The 20,013-nt window shown below is 33.8% G+C and overlaps 1 protein-coding gene and 1 pseudogene across 1 annotated transcript; one reads left to right on the forward strand and one right to left on the reverse strand.

Annotated features, from left to right (window-relative positions):
- The first annotated feature begins 1 nt into the window (after window position 1).
- On the forward strand, window positions 2-3,128 carry LOC138321276 (perlucin-like; annotated as a pseudogene).
- A 170-nt stretch (window positions 3,129-3,298) lies between these two features.
- LOC138321277 (alkyldihydroxyacetonephosphate synthase, peroxisomal-like) lies at window positions 3,299-19,643 on the reverse strand. Its single transcript, XM_069264834.1, has 19 exons — window positions 19,404-19,643; window positions 17,008-17,097; window positions 16,334-16,424; window positions 15,610-15,730; window positions 14,580-14,654; window positions 13,881-13,952; window positions 13,430-13,509; window positions 12,085-12,165; window positions 11,585-11,736; window positions 11,044-11,150; window positions 10,302-10,429; window positions 9,864-9,915; window positions 9,169-9,308; window positions 8,358-8,407; window positions 8,056-8,125; window positions 7,397-7,458; window positions 6,622-6,811; window positions 6,135-6,192; window positions 3,299-5,633 (listed from the first exon to the last, which is right to left on the reverse strand). Exons 1-19 carry the CDS (start codon window positions 19,565-19,567, stop codon window positions 5,494-5,496), a joined length of 1,923 nt encoding a protein of 640 aa, XP_069120935.1. The 5' UTR covers window positions 19,568-19,643; the 3' UTR covers window positions 3,299-5,493.
- Window positions 19,644-20,013: the final 370 nt, after the last annotated feature.

The raw sequence follows: 20,013 nt of genomic DNA on the forward strand, positions 1-20,013 counted from the left end.
AGCTTTCCAGCTATGTTATGCATTTGTATGACACATTTCTAGATAAGGAAATACTGAAGATCATGTCTATGAACGGCTTGTGCTTCGTGTTTTTAGCATTAGTATCAGGTAAGTCATGGTTTATTATGTCTCTATATGCTATTTGTTGTAGCATTTTAAATAGTAGTATCCTGTAACATCTGCCATATTTCTTACGCGTGGATAGTTATGTTGTTGCATACTTTGAGCTATACATTTGCAACTCTTACCATGAATGAAGTTCTTCTAATCGTAAGAAAGAAGGATAACGATAGTTCACTTACTACGTCTGTCATGGATGACCTACATGTAGATACGCTGTATAATATCATAGTTATAATTCTTAATTTTACGCGTTGTTTTCGGCAATTAACATTATATAATATAGTATAATTATGTTCATTTGCATACATTTATATGTAAAATGTCAAAATGGAGGTCACCAAAGGTCAAAGGTTAATTAATTTTAAATTTTTAGAGTAATATAGTAAATCACAAAGTGGTAATTAACTTGGTGAATACATTGCAAATAGAATAATTACGCAGACAACAGCGTTTGTTTATCGAAACAACCCTATAAACCATATCAACCAATAGTTTCTAATAATTATGTGGTATTTGCATATTACATAATTGTCTGCCCTTGCTGGCAGGTATTGATTCTGACGTTAAGTTTTGCGAGCGTAGTAGTACATTTTTCAGAGAAAACGATTTTTCTCACAAGCTTATAACGTCAAAATGGATACCTACCCGAAAGGAAGGTTGCTCTGCCATATGCAAAGACGGAATAGGCTATGCCAGATTTATAGATGGCGGTTATCCACGACACTAATTTTACTTTTCACTTCTAATTTACCAGGTCGATGTTCAAAAGAGGCTGACTTATCATTCAGTAATAACAATTTGATGATTACCGAATAGTAGGTTATATTCACGGGTCAAACAAAACTTTCGCTGTTTTGGCTTAAAAAGGAGAAACCAATGAAAGAGAACTGTCGCAATACCCTAACATGGCCAAAAGTCTACATATATCGTATAATATGTAGTCTTTAGTCATATCATGTAATTCTTTTTCGGGGATAAAATTTTGGAGACTATGCCGATGTGCCGCGAAATCTTCAAAGTATAATCCCTGCGAAAAAAATATCGGCTATACGATATCGCTGTGGATCACATTTAAAATTGCTATTTAAATTGATTTTCGTCAAAAAAATAACACCATTTGGTGTAAATGACTGCAGTTCTTGCATAATTTGTGTTTAAGAACTGAAAATATGAAATATTTCTGACATTAGCCATTGAAGCAAGTGGATGCCATGACGGTTGGCAATCCTACAGAGAGTCGTGCTACCTTTTCTCGAGGGAGAAAGACAACTGGGCCATGGCCAACGTAAGTATAACCAATGTTTAATGGGCGAGCAGATAATAGTTTATAAATTTATATAACTGTTAATATGACATAATGTTGAAAAATTTTAAGTACACTGTCGATATTGGTTTTTGTTCATGATCTCATTATCTCATCTTTATCAAAGTCATAGTAATACTTATTTCTAGCGAGTCTTACTTAAATATTTCCCGTTTGGAATAAGTTTCTTCTATTTTCAGTTCAACTGTCAATTGTTTCACAGTGAGCTAGTGTCTATCACTGATGCCGATGAAAATAACTTTCTGAAAGCTGAACTCCGACGACTTCATCAATTCGGTATGGTCTTTGATCTGTTGTTAGGATAATGCAACCATTTTTTTTAATTTTGTAATTGTTGCATGTTTCAGAGTTATCTACTCTTGCAGTTAGGTACTGATTGTGAGCGTCACGTCATTATTTTCGGAGAAAACGACGTAAATTGCGCCCGCAATATAATGACGTCACAATAATTACGTTCCCGGAAGGGAGCTAACTCTGTAATATGCAAAGACGGAGTTGCAGTTAACTGTGTGCGTTCATTACCATCACCGTCATCTATGTGGCTTGTAATAAAATATGATTATATATAATGTCCCCTCTTCCTTCAAAAACCTGTTTTATATTTCTCTAAGCTTGGCGGTGGGATAAAGTTGTCGAAAATTACATGCGTGCTAAATGTCTATGTTCTGCAATGGTGGTTCTAATTAAAACATCCATATTTAAATTTGAACTATAAATCACCAAGTTTAATTATCATGGAATGAATAGCAGCGGGAAAAGCGAAAATTGCATGCCTTGAAGTATATTTTTCATTGGAATACTAATAATCTTGTTGTGTAATATCCCCACGTTATCTCTATATTTATTGTTTATATTGTAGACCCACACAAGAATAGCATGTGCTACTTTACTAGTGGGACAGACACGCACGTAGAGGGCTCATGGGAGTGGGCGACTAATCAAGAAAGATTTACTTTCACTGACTGGTTCCCTGGGGAGCCTAATAACAATTACGATGGCGAAATTGAAAACTGCCTTTGCTTGTACGGCCATCATGATTTCCAATGGAACGATGAATCATGCGAGCTGCAGAATCACTTCATTTGCCGGACGGAACAGTGAGTGACATCTTTTATTGATTTTAGAGATTTTTTCTTAATTGTAACTGTTGGTTTAAATAGTTGTTTCAAGTCAAAAACATAACATTGGTTTGAGTTTCAATAAAATCTAAAAATCACTAACTCAACTCCTTCTGATTTTGCTTTGGAAGTTTCTGATTAAAACTGCCCAACAAAAGGAAATATTTTCGGTATTGACAGTACCGTAATGGTGTTATCCTATAGTTGAGCAACTAATGTTCAGGTCAAGTTTTGTTAACATACTGTTTTACAGCACGTCAGCCATGCTTACTACCATTTGGCATTTTGATCCTTACGAGCATTTAATAGCTGATAGGCGGTCACAAAATTCAGCTACATTACCTTAAATATTTAGGTACTCAAATGACCGTTACATCCAAAAACTTAATTGTTATGATACCTAACGGTGTAAATTCTTTTTCAGAACTCACGAAAACAACGAAATAATTGGCTAGGTCTGCTTTGACGTCCACAAACTAGTAGGACAGCAACTGAAAATTGTACTTTAGTATTTATAGACAAGTAATATCTTTACTCATTTAAAAATAAATTAATCAAACAAATGCAGTTTCTTTATATTTAATGATAGTTTTATTCATTTATTTTCAGAAAGTTAATTGATAATACAACGTAAAAATCATCTCTAGTATAATTAACCTAATTATTGCCGACGCTGTCAACATATGGATGATACGGTAACAACTTTCTGTCAATATCTGGGTTTTTTCTGCAAACACACATTACAACGTTCTCATACAATTGTTTAGACAACAATCAAACAGTTGGGAGGAAAACGTTCACATCAAAGATGATCACTAACATTGCCTAATTGGTGTCGCCACACACTGGATGATAACAGAAGTAGCATCTAATCCAACTCCACACATGCTGGAGATCCACCAGTCGCCGCGTACTCTGTCGTTTGATAGTGGCACCGACTCCTGGGTTTCCAACCATGAACTACACATACCTTCTCTAGACTTCAAACATCATGTATAAAAGACAAGTCATGGATTGCATTTCACTTGAAAAAGTTGACATTAATTTCAGTATTGAACGAACCTTTCAGAATTCTACACGTAAATTACAGCTAGTGATTTGCAGTTAGTCACCACCATCATCCACGCATGCATGTAGAAACCATTCATACCATAAACGGATTTTACATTAACAATAATCTACACCCGTTCTTACAATGGGAGAAGATATCATGATTGTGGTTAGAAAATTCGCCAAAAAATGAAATGAAGTGCTAGTAAATTGATAGTGCTATCAATTACAATGTACATAAATAAGAATTACGAAAGAAAATACATTAATCCAAGAATCTAATACATGGAAATCATATCATGACAAATACCAGTTTACTAGCACCCAAACAAAATAGATTTAAAAAGATGAAACCCTTGCAACAAATTATTGTATGATTTATAAATAATGCAAAAAGGATAATGCCATTGCTATTTATTTACATGCAGTCGCAGGCACTTAATAAAAACGCAGCAACAGGATAATAAAAACATCTAACATTTTGTAAAATCTCACAATAAAAACGAAGCAAACCCAAATGACATTGCAGTAAAATACCTACCCCAATGCCATGATACGTTTAACCCTTTTCAATTCATGTGTAAATTATTTTTGCTAATTTCGCGATCAATGTAAATTTCTGACAGTCTATCAACGCGAATAAACATCCTCCACTCATATTCAATGGTCTTCCATTTAATTTTACATCTGCGAAAACGTAATCTCCGATAATGTGCTTTGAAATGGAAATCTCGAAATTTAGTAGCCGCAAAAGAAAGTTGGTTCACAGTATATAAATGCATTATCATTTTAGGATTGTTGGCAGTCTTTGAGAAAGCCAACACAGTTATTACTGAACAGAGCATAACTTATTAAATAAAGTGGAAAAGACGAAAACTAAACAATTTAGCAAACTAAACTGATTAAACTGTAACTATATTACAGGCGTAGTCAGGTTACGGTTATATTGGCAAACCAGTTAACCATATAGCTTGCTAATCAAGTGTACGGGACAGTGTATATCTAAAACTCCTATTACCAGAACAGGTACTACAAAAGCAACATGTGCACTAATTATTAATTATATTATGCGTACTACAGTGATAAATAGTTCCTAGGAATGTCTCCAACAACATGGCATTAAAAACATTCAATAATTCAAATTACATTTACACATAAAAACAAAACTTAAGGGACAGAAGTTTACTTGTCTCACATTTATACGATCACGCACTACCGCTCATAAATTAAAGTCTTAACACATTAGACCCTTAAATAAATCATGGATTTAAACAAAAAAATTATAGCATGCAATGACATGAAAATCAAAATAATTATCTAGTTTATCACATCATTGTTAATTATTGAAAATGCAAGTTCGCGAATATATTGTAGTGTTTTTCTTCCCATGATCTTATTTCATTTAAATTGAATTAAAAACGTTGTTCATTAAAGCATGCTATGGTCAATTTGTCATTTGCTGAAAACATTTGATTAGACAAAATTCTTTAATTGTTCGTTAAAATTAATTATAGTTATTTTTGATCAGATGAAAATAAGAAAAAATAAGCTCATAGAAAAAAGTTCCCTTTAAACCTTATGAAATTATGTTGAAAGGATGAAAAGGTAAACTCAAGAATTTATAGGGTTTTGCAATGTAAACAAAACTATTTTTGTCTAAAAAATTTATAAAGAATATATAAATATTGCAATCATATATTACAGTGATGTACCTGTTTATAAGGAGAAAACACTAAAATAATTAGTTTTACATCTGACAGGTTAATCATCTACATCACCTCATGGGCTTCAAAGTTGTTTATGAGTAGAGCTTGTAGAATTCATCAAATCAAAATTTCTTCAAGACTGCTGTACTGCATATTGACTAAATAAATTGTCCTATAATTTGGGCTCTCCAATCATTAAGTTGTCATTGCCGAAGATGTTGTCTGGGTCAATAAAGTTCTTGACGGCACGCATTGAACCAAGGCCTATTTCTCCTACAGTCTTTTTCAGGTACTGTTTTCTCACCTTGCCCACTAAAACAGAAATTAAGCTCTTAATATTTCTGTACAACTGAATAACAGAGCCCTGTTAACACAGAAAGACATTAAAAGTGTAATCATTTAATGTATATACATGTACATGTAAATGACCATTATAATAAAACATTGCAGTATTTAGAATCTAATAATCATTTTTCTTTAATATTTTGATGGTCAATTCACTTTCGGGAATCACATGGTTTTTAGGCGAGTCCAATCACAAAGAAATTGTCTGCCGGTCAAAAAGTTGAAGCGTTTGAACAGAAACTAGATGGTAAATTTACAAACTCAATGAGTCTGTGATGAGAATGAATGGTGAGTCTTTCATTTGATCATTTTCACATGGATTTTATATATACATGGGATAAGGGAGAGATCCTTCATCTGAGGTTAAAGTGGGTGACATGTCAGCTTATTGCATAAAAACATAAATCAACATTACCCCCCCCCCTCCATCTCACTCAAAAATATCACATCTGTATATCTGATATTTACCTCCGTGGTGATGGGATATACTGCCACCATTGGCTAGGATCTCCTCTCGTGCACAATTCTGAAATTGTAAAGATTTTAAACTTGAAGACAAAAGCATTAAGTGTTTTTTATTTGTTCTACATTTCAAAATCATATTAACTTAATCTTTATGTTTTGAATGTTTACAAAAACTGTTATAATTTTGATAGCATATATAGGCTTTCGATAGCACCAAATAAATGCTGGAGATTCGCTGTGTAAAACTAAGTATACAAAATAGGTCCAGTTTGCTGCTTTGCAAAGCAAGAGTCTGGCAGTTATAGGAACTAACATTTATACATATTTTAATTGAATAGAAAGTGATAAGTTTGTTATTAACAGTAACCTAGAATTTTGACAGTAAGCAAATAATCTTAGGGACTCTTCCAAATTCATCTTTTAAGTTTTAAATTGAATTAAAATTTGTGTTGGTGCAGTGTTATTAAATGTATTAAATCAGTGATCTTACCTCAATGTCTTCGTATATCTGTACAGGGTTTGACAGACCACGGTAGTTAAACCCGAAGTAGAAATAAACACAGGCACCAGCATCATATGTCTGCGTGACTCGACAGGTAATGTAAGGTGGAAACTGGATCCCTCGCTTCTTACATTCACGGTCTAGACGGTCCTTCACATTGTTACACAGGTCCAGACACCTGCCATAGACACAAAAGATATCAAACATGTATAAAATTAAACTGCAACATATGGCTGTTTTGTCCTAAATTGTAGGACCAGAAACATATATTAGATGTTCTGCTAGGACTTATCAATCTTTAAAGATGCTTAAAGTTAAAACGTCGAATATTTGGAAAGACTCAACCTTAAATTGCAAGTGCTGCCAACACAAAAATAGTGTTATTTCTGTTTCAATTAATATTATAAAACAAATACAGATTTCCATTTACTTTTTATTGAGCAAATTAAAAGATAACAAAAAAAATATAAGCAAGTTTCCAAACTTTTTCTTTCACAGATTTCTTTTTTTTTTGAACAGTGAGGAGGACAATTGAAAACAAAAAAGAAAATATTGTAACGGTACATATTTTGGCGGTCACCTTGCTTTCAGTATATAATGTACAAATACGATAGCCCTAATTTCATTTTCTGTAAATCTTTTGAATAGCTATGATTGATTGCCAGAATTTGTCATTGCACTAACCTGTCCAAGATTGGTTTGTGCTAAAATTTGATTCTGCCAAAATAAGTATGTTTATAGTTATATTCAACAGCCTATTTACCTATCCCATGGTACTGACGTCTCAAACGATTCCGCCACAATATAGTACTCAAATCCAAGATCCTGAAGATAAAAGTAATGATATTATAGTCATATAAGAATAGTACTAAAGTGTAAGATCATGATAATAAGGAATAATGTTATAGTTACTGTACATGTACTTGACTTACTTACCAAATGATCAATAGTAAACAACCAATATCGTTTTTGATTCATGCAATTTGAATATTCAGTAAAATTTAGAACAATGTTTATGAGTCTAATTAAAGTTAGGATCATACTAGAGAAATGAGATTTCATTTCTTATCTTTGATGGCGACATTATTACTATCATTAACTCTACAATCCAATACAGATAATCCATTAGACAAGTAAAATTAATTCCTCCACCTGAGTCTTTAAGTTCTGTTTGAGGGCACTACCTATATCTTGACTTATTTCTTAAAATTCAACCAAATTAAAGATATAAATACGAAGAAAATCCTATCATGGATTAAAATCATTGTTATTTTTACGATAGTTTATTCAATTCAATAATATCTGCATGGAATACTTATTCAACTCATTCATCCCTGAAATTCTAAAATAGACTATTCCAGACTTTGAAGTAGAATAATCTAAATACGTCTCCAGGGGTGAATGGGTTACTGTAACACTTACCCTGAGATAGGCGATAACAAATGTTAACATGTATCCTCTCTCTCCATTGTCAGCTCCCGCCGCTAAACCTCTGTAATAGAACAAATATTATCAAGATACAGAGAAATTCTGGTACCAACATGGACTACAAAATGATACCTCCTATTAGATATAGTTTCACATTTTTACACGCAACATAAACCTGAAAAATGACAAAAAATATACTCTTTTGATAGTTGGTAATAATACAAAAATGAATATCACAGACAGAAACAATTTTATATACAATGCTAACACTTGCATGTGATACAAGTTAAACCTACCCAAATTTTGATGCTATTTCATACACTCTCTTTTCCTGGGCAGCAACTTCCTGCAGAACAAAACAGTTTTTATAATACTGTAACATTTATGTACATGCAACAAGTTTACATTATACTTGAATGCTTTGTATGTGTAAGGTGTAAAGAATAACACCTTTTAAATGACAAAAAAGTAATAATTATATAAATATAAATATTATTATTATAAACTGCCAGAATAATGTAAAGGACAGAAAAGAATTTGGAGGTAAAGGAAAGTTGGCAAACAGTCATTACCTTCAATTACCTTCAGCTGTCCTGTGTGGTTTTCAAACCCCCACCCAACATTTATGTACGACTGGGGAGAGGAGAGGCATGTGCATAGAATGATCAACACAATTCTATCAGTAAGGAAAGAATGCATTCTCAGTTAAGATTACCAGTGAAGACCAACACAGCTCTATCAGTAAGGAAAGAATGCATTCTCAGTTAAGATTACCAGTGAAGACCAACACAGCTCTATCAGTAAGGAGAGAATGCATTCTCAGTTAAGATTACCAGTGAAGACCAACACAGCTGATCTATCAGTAAGGAAAGAATGCATTCTCAGTTAAGATTACCAGTGAAGACCAACACACAGTGATCTATCAGTCAGTAAAAGAATGCATTCTCAGTTAAGATTACCAGTGAAGACCAACACAGATCTATCATTAAGGAGAGAATGCATTCTCAGTTAAGATTACCAGATGAAGACCAACACAGCTCTATCATTAAGGAGAGAATGCATTCTCTGCAATTAAGATTATCAATGATATAAAAAGTCACACCATACCTGTTGTGTACCCTCAAACAAGAGTGTTGCCACACTAAGCTTCTTTGGATCAAATCCCTTTAGCTTGGTGATGTAAAACTTCTTAATTCCATCAACAAAACTAGTCAGCATTGACCCACTATCAGGCTTCAGGGCAGCACCTATTAATATTAAAAAAAAAAAAAAAAAAAAAAGATATTTTCTAAGTGACAGTTAACAAAATTATATTTTCCACCATTTTGGTGATTTGTTCGTTGTAATTTGATAATACATTGATATCAATATATAATAAGATATGATTGGGTAAAGAAAAAAATTTCAACAGTGTGGACACAATATTGTAAATTTTCTGAAGCAATCTACCTCTTTACCAAGACACAAAAAGAACAAACAAAATTACATCTTAAGAACGGTCACAAAAGTTCACAAAACATGATAAAAAAACATGTATCAATAGAACATATGTACGTCGCAGTAGTATTTGGAATTTGATGCAGTATGTATACATGTGTTTTAGGGTTACATTGTTATCTAGATAGAGATTGATGTTGTCCTCGATATAATTTTTTCAATTTTGATCAGATTGGATATTATGTTTTTGTTTTAACAAGAGTATATATATCGAAAATGGAAGGTCCACAATAGTAACAGACGAACGGAGCCCAATTTAATATCCTCTGCAAACGTCGCTCATAAAGGATAATAAAAATTCATACCAAACTGGAACTGTTGATTGTCCATAAGTCTGATAGAAGCTGGTGCACATCTCTGAATAAAAAATATTAACAAAGAAAATTAATTATATTTACATACATGTAAACCTCTTTTAATACAACAAAAGCTCCCAGATGATCCACATTGTAAGGGTGTTAAAGAATGTGAAACAATGTTTTTCCCATCTTTCTCTCTCCCGTTTTTAAACATTTAATACACACATGGAAACAATTCATAAAGTCTGCATAGCAGTAAAACCCTTTAATTGAGATAACATTTCAATCTATTAATGGAACTCACATATTGATTATGACGCCATTCTTACCTGTGACGTCAAAATAAATAAATGAATGTTATTACAAAAAATGTCAGGAGTTTTAAAATATTTATGGCATTTTGTATGCCCATGAATGTTATGTGATAAATTTTGTTCATCGTACCTGCTTGGCCACCTCCCTCAAACAAGCTACTCCATTCTCAAACTGTGGGAATACGATGGAGCCATATTTCTTACACTCTGGTAGTGGTCGCACTTTAATAGCTACTTCTGTGACAACACCAAGGGTACCTGTGTAACAGCAAGCATTTTAGTACAGAACATGGAGATAACCAGTGTTTCAGATAATTTCTAATTCTGTGTGAACCCAATGCTTAACAGGGACTTATCGGAAGAAGGTATGTGGTTAAAATATAAAATTAATTGATGATCACATTTGCATTTGTGCAAATATCTATTTGAAAAAAAGTGTCCAGTTGATGCACAAACTCTTATGACATGATTTAATTTCTTTAATGTTTAATTTATTTCCAGGGTTGAGATATAAAAATATTGTATGTGTAATTAGTACACAATCAAGCATACAAATTTTAGAGGTATTAATTTATCAATTTATAATTAATGGGTATGCTGCCTGTGTATGGAGTTTTACTGATGCACTGCATAACATAATTATATATAAAGTATTTATAGGGTACATTATTTTATGACATGCATCAAAATTGAGTTTGCAGGGTAAACACTAATTTCATTAAAGTAAAGCATTTGCAAACTGATGCCTGCAATTTGATTTACTTATGAAATGAAGAAATAGTGGCAGAGGACTTGACCAAATGACCAGCTTCATGTATGAGAAAACGGTTCTTTCTAAGTGTATGTACATATTTAAAGAAATTCAGCCTCACCTTCAGACCCCATGATGAAGTGATGGATATCAGGCCCTGAAGATATACGTGGTACCTGACAACTCTTCTCCATGACTCCTTTGGGAGTCACAAACTTGATATGACAACTACAATCCAAACCAAAATATCACAAACTTGACCTTAGTCACAAACTTGATGTTATGTACAACCTGCCAATCCAAACCAAAATATCAGCTACATGACTTATGAGGAACATATAGATACAGATAACTGTTTTACAAATGGTTGTTTTTATTTTCATCATAGCATAAGACATTTACTGATAAGAAAATGATTGGGCAGTAGGCTAGGCCTATATAAGCTGTCTCCTAGCCAGAGTAAGTAACATATTAGATAAAAATATACGCAAACAATAATTATTATAGTGGTTAATATATGTGTAGAAACAAAAGGAATGCTATATGTACTATGTAATATAGAATCATCGATGATGACTGTACACTTCGTGTTGGAGATAAAATAATTCAAAGCATTGGTTATCTCTTTACACTATCTGATAGAATTAATACTTTGGAGTTACTGGAGAAAATAGACTAAAGTATTTACCAAATCTTCTATATTGCCATAGATGTTCTTCTTCATACCAGAAGCCCGAGTGGCTACCCAGCCCCCTAGGGAGCTGAACTCCATGGAGTCAGGTTCGTGTCCTGTACAGAACCCCTTTTCAGCTAACTGCAAATCAAACAAGAGACCCATGGGCCTTAACAATCACCTGGTGTATGTCATCTAAGAGCAAACTAATGCCTTTTTAAAGAGACCTTTACACATATGATGCATCTTTTCCCCAGTTTCCATTAGGGAAATTGAAGAATTATATTATATGAACTCTTGCCAGCACTTGAATACTTTTTTTTTGTCCCCCCCCCCCCACTACAATGATAGTATCGGGTAAACAATTTTTTTTAAACAATATTTTTTATAAAGTATATACTAAAAGAATAATGTATGACAAATGAAAAGAACTGACACCATGATAGTGCAACAAAAGAGACATAATCAATCTTTAAACAATTCTATTACCCGTCGCTCTAGGTCTTGTCCTATGATGCCTGCCTCGCATTTTGCTATCATGTTTTTTTCGTCCACCCACAAAATCTTGTTCTGGAAAAAAGCAAAACAATCATGATAGAAAAAATGATTTAAAGTTGGTGCTATATGCACTATTATGTTCTTTACCAATTATATTACTTCTTGCCTCCTGTGTAGTATTCATAACCACTTACAGCTTAAATACAAAATGAGCAGCTGCCTTTTTGTGCTTTTTATATACATGTACTACATTTGTATAACATCACAGGCACAGTTTGTATATTTTGGTGCTACCTAAAGAGATTATACAGTTGGAACTGCCATTTGGTACTAAAACTTGTATATAACTTTCTATTAGTACAGATTGAATAATTTTGTGAACAAAATATAAAATCAAATAATTAATATAATAAAATATAACAATGGGGAATAATATAGTATTGACCCTTGCTGTTGATAAGACGCAAAACTAAATAAACCAAATCAATTAAAGTATGTGTAGAAAATGTGAAGCATGTGAGAACCGGCAATCACTGACAGTTCTTGACCTCTGTGCAATACACAACGTTACAATACACAGTGTAAAAGTTATCTCCCGTAGTTACAAAGATTGCCGATAGGATTACCAAGGTATAGTGTTCCTTTTATCATGAGAACCAAAGTGATTTTCTAATGGAAGGTGTATACACATACACCTTCATAAAAATCTTGTGCCATAATATTTTATGCATATGCCAAGATGAGTTTTACTTCATCATCATAGGCCCATGGTTGATTGCACTATGCTACACTACCAGGTAATAGGTGTAATGTAGCATAGTGCATGCAACCCAGAACTGTGAGTCGCTGATGACGATGGTTTTACCTCTGAAACATTGATTACAAAACAAATGATCAGTGAGTACTTTTTTTAGACATGGCTTTATTATTCTGTCTTTGCATATTCCGTCTTTGCATATTATAGAGTTAGCTCCCTTGCTGGTAGGTATCGATTGTTACGTCATTATTTTGTGAGCGCAATTCACATCATTTTCTCCGAAAAGTATGACGTTACACTCCCAAAAACATGATGTCACAATCAATACCTACCTGCAAGTGCAGATAACTCTGTTATCTGCAAATCCGGAATTACAGGGTACAGAGCTGTTTCCCTTGCAGGAAGGTGTCAATTGTGAGGTCATTATTTTTATCTAGTGAAACTCATATAACATGCAATTGTTTCCCCTGAAAAGTATGACATTAACTAATGATGTCATAATCAATACTATACACAAGGGCAAATAACTCTTTAATATACAAAGTGGAATACATTAAGGTTTAAATAGTAAAGACTTACCATTTGTGATGTATCCAAGGAAACAATCATTCTGGTTTCTCCATCTGGACATTCTACAGCTCCAGAAACAGTTGTTCCCCCTTAAATTTCAAAATATATTACAGAAAATTCAAGACTAATTTCTGTTTATAAAACACTCAGATATCTTTATCTTTTTATGGATGTTTCCTTGATTTATTTCAATAATGTCTTTTTTCACCAACACAATTATTTTTAAAACCTTATGCTTATAGGTAATATAAAAAAGAACATTTTTATGGACTTAAATTATCAGACTTTTTAAAAAAAAAATAATGGTTGTATGATAGTACTATTTCTCCAAAGAGTTATCTATTTCTCTCCTACTGCGACTTTCAAAATCCCTTTCATAAAACAGACAATACTACTAATAGCCTTCAAATTTAGCTTTACACATCAATCAATTTTTATGACAAATGAAGCAGAGACTCACCCCCAAAAGGAATCAACACAACGTTGTGTTGACAAGCCAAGTTGACAATTTTAACACAGTCATTGTGTGAATCTGAAGGAAAAACATCAAAATATAAACCTACAAACCTGACATTATTTATTATGAAAAATAAATAAAAACCTATTTTAGATTATATAGATCAGACTACAGCTGCCAAAAGCTTGAATGTCAACAGTATAGAATCTCTGAATATATCCGAAAAAAGTAGTGTTGAGAATCGGTTGAAATTTCATGGTCGATCATCAGTTTTATTTAACCAATCAATAATCGATTAAAATCAATTATTTTTTTCCTTGATGTATAAACAAGTCACATATAAAAATTTCCTTCAAAGGCTTACGATCGCCTATTACCAATAATTTTAGAAACTTCTATACAGCGGTTATGTTATATTTTAGATGCTTATATATATCTTGCATTTCTTCTGTGCGATGATTGAGATGAAACTACATAAGTATTTACCACAATCGTCTAAATAACCAAAACCATTTTTGAAAAAATCATCGGTTGCAATTTGTGAATTCTTGAAAAAATGAAACAAAAAGAAAAAATATAAGCTTATACAAAACTGACCACCAAACCAATGACAATAACATTTTCTCAAAATTTATAGAAATCAAAGCAGATTGACTTCATTTGTACTTCAACAAAAAAGTCTCCACTGAAATAGTAACTTACTTGGCCACACTACAAGGTCTGGGATGCGCTTGAATATTCCCTCCCTAAGAACAAATACTTCATGTAAGGTATGACCTGCAAAAGTAAATAAAAAACAAATATATAACTTCATGCTTAATTTATCATAGTTAAAACTTTAAAGTCAGATACAAAATCAGGCTTATCCTACAAATCTTTTGATCTTAAATTTATTTATTTCTTCAAATAGGATATATTACTGTATTTGACCTAATATCACAATTTCCTGCATATTACCCGCAAAATCAGGTATTTTCTATAATTTTGTAAAATAAATTCCTGATAACACACATCGACATTTTGCCCGCAGGTTATATGTTGGTGTATTCCTTTTAAGGTTTGTACTACAAATGTATGTACTAATAATGACATGTGAGTCTATATGCTATAATGCTTTCCTTTGGAGAGGGGAACATAGGTTTGTTTAAGGACATATAAAGTCATTAGCAAATTATTTGTTTGATAGTACATGTGAAAATACTTTAATATACTTTTATACCTCAGCTATTGAGTATTCACCTGTTATTCTAAATGCCTTTAAAATAGCTTACAACGTATAGGCTGCGTATTTTCGTAATAATTTCCACAGATAGCCCGCATCAGCAGTTAGCCTGCATTAGACATCGTTTTATGTAAAAAATTGTATAGCCCGCGGGCAATACGCAGGAAATTATGGTAAGTGCCAAGGGCGCTTAAAAAATTAAAGAAATGAAAGGGCCCTTAATACAATCAAATTTGGGCTATTTGGGCTAACATTTCACAAAAGCATTGTACAGACTAAGATATTAATCAATCTGCAAAAGAAATTAAAAAGAGAAGCATAATCAATTTCCTTAGTTTTAGCCTGTGTTTAAGTTGAGGTAAGTGAAATTGAGGCCTCAAAAAGAGGATGAGGTGCTTCTCCCGTCAGTAAATATGTTCTGAAAATGATAAACTTTAGAGATAAGCAGATTCCCCGATCAAAATAATCAATATGGATAAAATTACAGAAGATATGTATGGTGGTATTTACCATGGGCTCTGAAAAGTCTATCCTGGCAGTCATCTGTAAAGGGTACACCTTTCTTACGGAGATCTGCAATGAACTCTTCATTCCTAACTGGTGCTGGAATGTCTTTGGCTGTAAGTTCTGGCTGCAAACGTCAAAAAAACATTGCTTATACACAAGACTTTATCAGTTAAAAAGACAATCAGTATTACTTAACAACTCTGAGCATGTGTTACGTGTATGATGTAATACCAGAGCATGTGTTGTATGTATGTGTGTGTGATGTCTCTGAGCATGTGTTGTATGTCACAATTGTGTGTGTGATGTCTCTGAGCATGTCTGTGATATGTCTCTGAGCATGTGTTGTATGTGTGTGTGATATGTCTCTGAGCATGTGCTGTGTGTGTGATGTCTCTGAGCATGTCTGTGATTTGTCTCTGAGCATGTGTTGTACGTGTGTGTGATATGTCTTTGAGCATGTGCTGTGTGTGTGATGTCTCTGAGCATGTGCTGTGTGTGTGATATGTCTCTGAGCATGTGTTGTACGTGTGTGTGATATGTCTCTGAGCAGTGTCATGTATGTAATGTCCCTGGTCATGTGTTGTGTGTGTGATGTCCCTGATCATGTTTTGTATGTGTGATGTCCCTGAGCATGTCTTGTACATATGTGTATGGTGTAACTGAACATGTGTTGTATAATGTCTGATATGTCCCTGATCATGTGTTGTGTGTGATGTACATGTAGTACCTGAGCTGGTGTTTTGTGGTCCATGCTAATACCAACTGTCGCCATCATCCATTCCCGTAGTTGTGGCATTACCTGACCACTAAGTCGATACCTAGTATAATAAAGAAAAATAACCAAGGTTATTAATTTGATAAAAACAATTATCATATTAATGCAAAATTCTTCTCGTGCAATCCAAAGAACAATAAAAGAAACCAGGAAGCATAGAGGACCTGTATGTTTCACCTGGATCTTAAAGTGATTTTTGAAAAATTATTAGAGCGGAAAAAACCTCTGTACCAGCTGAGCTAAATAATAATGTTATCAATTGTTACATTTAGACAATCCATTGTTAAAATTCTAATCAGAGAAGAGAAAATACAACATATGTACCAAACTCTCACTCCTTTTTTCACTTGTTACACTCAAACCTGTCTAAAAAGGCCCTCCCAAGGGACCAAGAAAAATTTTCATAACACCCAAGTGATCTTTATACACAGATCAAATTGTGTTGAAATTGACCAATTTGGAACCCTGAGAAAGTGGTCTTATTCAACTGGTGGTCTTATACCACAGAGGTGGTTGCTAGGGCAGATTTTTTTATGAATTCTTCAAACAAATGAATTAATAGCATTGTAAAATATAATCAGACAGATATTATCCTGTCAGGTACACATTCTCTGATCTATAAATACCTTTCTCCACTAAATTCTACTTGGCCATCCTTATTGAGGTTGAACTTGGAATCTTTGTATCCCCAGCCATTCCATTTCAGTAATTCTTGTCTGCAAAAAACATTTTGACATACAAATTTATATAGTTACACCAGAAGTCATATGCATGCAACCTATACCAAATTTCCTACAGATGAATTATTCCCAAACCTGGGTTTTCGTATGCAGTATTTTCAGGACCATGACTAAAACAGGATCAATGAGAGAGAAACGTTTCTGGACCATGCAGGTTGATTGCCAGAGACCAGGTACATGTGTATGTACGTTGTAGCTCGATTAATAAGTAGAGCGATTCCAACCGGTGTTTGGAGGGTTCCTAGTTTGAAGTCTGACAGATCTGTCCGTAGTGAGTTTTCTACTACTACAACACTATTATAGTCACTAGTTCGAAGGGATCTGACCCACTATATTTAGTGAGAGAAAGTGTGCCACTATAGCCGGGATAGAACCAGTTGGGGTAATGTTTATGTAAGTAATGAACATGTACTTCAGATTTACAATTGATAATCGCTGATGATTGTTAATACAATATAACTTAGGTTCATAGCTAAACATTAAACAGTTTCTCCATGTTTTTGTAGTTTTAAGCAGCTTTTGAAATGCGGTTTTACGGCATATTTATGAAAAAGAAATCTGTATTTTCAGTGATCTCTTTGTCCAAAAAATCTCAATTAGAGTTATACGAACATTTTATGTATGATTTTTGTCATTTGGACCAAAAATTTACTTCGTATTATATCCAAGTTGTTTTAGTTTTCTGAATTTTAATTTTCCGAGTTTGTTAAACAAAGATAAAGAAGGAATTCGGCCAGGACTGGCAAAGTACTTCGTATTAAGCCGGGTTGTCGAATTATCTGAGTTCGTATCCAGCAAGTTCCACTAGTACTGTTTATGTAGAAGAACAGGGAAAACACTGATATGGTTCAATCCTGCCAAGTGCCTTGACTGGGAATCAAATCCGGGTCTCCGGTGTAAAAAACTACAACCCTACCGACTGAGCTAAAGTATATATATATATATATATAGCATACTCCATCAGCCGAGTGACAGAGACTGTATCATATTATTCAACACTATGTACAAACCATAGACCCGCTACAGATCCTTCTACACTACTCCCTGTTTTTCTTGAGATTTCGTAAATCTGAACCTGAGACTCTCTATCCACCTTCCATCAGTTACATTTAGTTGGGTGCCAATGTAGAAGAACAGGGAAAATATAGGACCAACGCCTAAAGCTAAGCCTTACGCATGCTCCGTCAGCTGATTGACAGAGACGTAACGTTATTTAACACGGACCCGCTACTTTTATACACATATGATATAATTTACCCTGTTGTACAATGTATGTGCAGGGCAGAGGTTTGTAATGATAAATTTCATGAAAATATAAATAATCTACATGGGGAATACATGGTTAGTATGTTACAATATCAGGTTTATTTTGGTGCAAGACTAAGGAAAGCCGAGATGACAAGGATTTGCCAAGTCATCTTGGCTTTCCGTGTCGAGCACCAAATTAAAACTTGCATAAATTGTAAGATACTAACTATGTATTCTGTTTATCCTGCAACCATTATGGCATTCAAAATGAAAGCAAATTGACAGTTAAGTACTTGGTTTCGCTTGAAGCAAGACGCTTCTTTGATGCGGAGGTAAAGATTCATTCACTTAACCGTCGAATGAGAGCGTACTCCTTTTTACTGCCGTGGGAAATAAATAAGCGCATAATTCTATTCAGTGTGAAATATCACTGAAACAAAATGAAAATACCCAAAAAAACAACAAATTCCCATTAAAGAATTACTTTATACAATACATATGTTTGCCATAGCCAAGAAAAAGACGACACGGCCATACAAGATTATTGATATCGTAAAAATGACATAATTCTAGTGAATGTGAAGTCACGTTTTAGCAAAACCGAATGACGTTTCATTCACCGGAAGGTTCATGTTCTGGGTCAAGTTAAGTTCCGTCAGATATGGAACAATTTCACATGATCATATTGACAGATAAAGCATTTCGTATTGACGGATATTAAAGCACATTTTTATCCGGGAGTAGTTTTTGGTCAGTATTTGGGACAGTTGCAGGATAAATATATATTTATTTATATATATAGATATGATAATGACTCTGTATTCTTCTTTATTTTCATTATGTTGTATGTGTGGAGAGGGGGGGTCGGCCTGGTCCAGTACACGTAGATTATACATGTATATGCATATCGTTCGGGGGTGGGGGGGGGCAGCAATATACATGTAAGTGGGTTAGGTAACCATCAGAACCCATCAGCGTAGACTACCTTATGACTGTACACTACGAGTACTATCCGTTGGGTTATACAACTTTACCGGCGTTTAGGAATGGTCGGTGCCTCCGATTGGAACGTCACTCGGCCGTCATCGCTGGAACTACAATCGTTGCAACACACTTGTATGTCATCTTTCCATGTATATGCATCTGTGTCCGATCCGATGTGTCGTTTAATTATATTTAATCGCTGATTGCCTGCCATGTCGCTAGCTCAAACACTGAAGAGTTACACCCGACGTCCAATCATGCCATTAGGGTCAAAGGTCAATTACAGGTTGACAATAGAACATGTCGGATGAAATCGGAGCCGGAATCTAAAATATCCGGAAATTGATAATGTATCGGCGATTTATTTTCATTCCAACAAATTGTATTGAGAAAATGTTCTTGTAAATTATATAAAAATATTTACATGATTAATGTTCATGTGCTATATAAAATACCTGCCAAATTATACCACCGAACGTATCTAAATCTAAATATCTAGCAAATCTACGTTCTTAATATTCTGAAGTTATAATTCATATTTATAAATCTTTATTTTTGCTTCAAAAATGAACCATGCCTTATCTTCCGACGGTTTCAGTCAAATTGAAATTTAACCCAGCTTATAATTATTACCCACACCCCTTGGTCACACAACAGTTT

This window comes from Argopecten irradians, chromosome 4 (assembly GCF_041381155.1).
Source record: "Argopecten irradians isolate NY chromosome 4, Ai_NY, whole genome shotgun sequence".
NCBI classification, from domain to species: Eukaryota; Metazoa; Mollusca; class Bivalvia; order Pectinida; family Pectinidae; genus Argopecten; species Argopecten irradians.

Bases quoted from the DNA above. Each gene is read 5' to 3' on its own strand.
- LOC138321277 (XM_069264834.1), bottom strand. From the start codon at position 19,567: ATGGCAGGCAATCAGCGATTAAATATAATTAAACGACACATCGGATCG. The intron at 11,737-12,084 runs GTAATAGAATTG...TTTGATTTGCAG, and splicing joins GACAAGACCTAGAGCGACGG to TTAGCTGAAAAGGGGTTCTG. The intron at 9,916-10,301 runs GTACGATGAACA...TTTTTTATTCAG, and splicing joins TGAGGGAGGTGGCCAAGCAG to AGATGTGCACCAGCTTCTAT.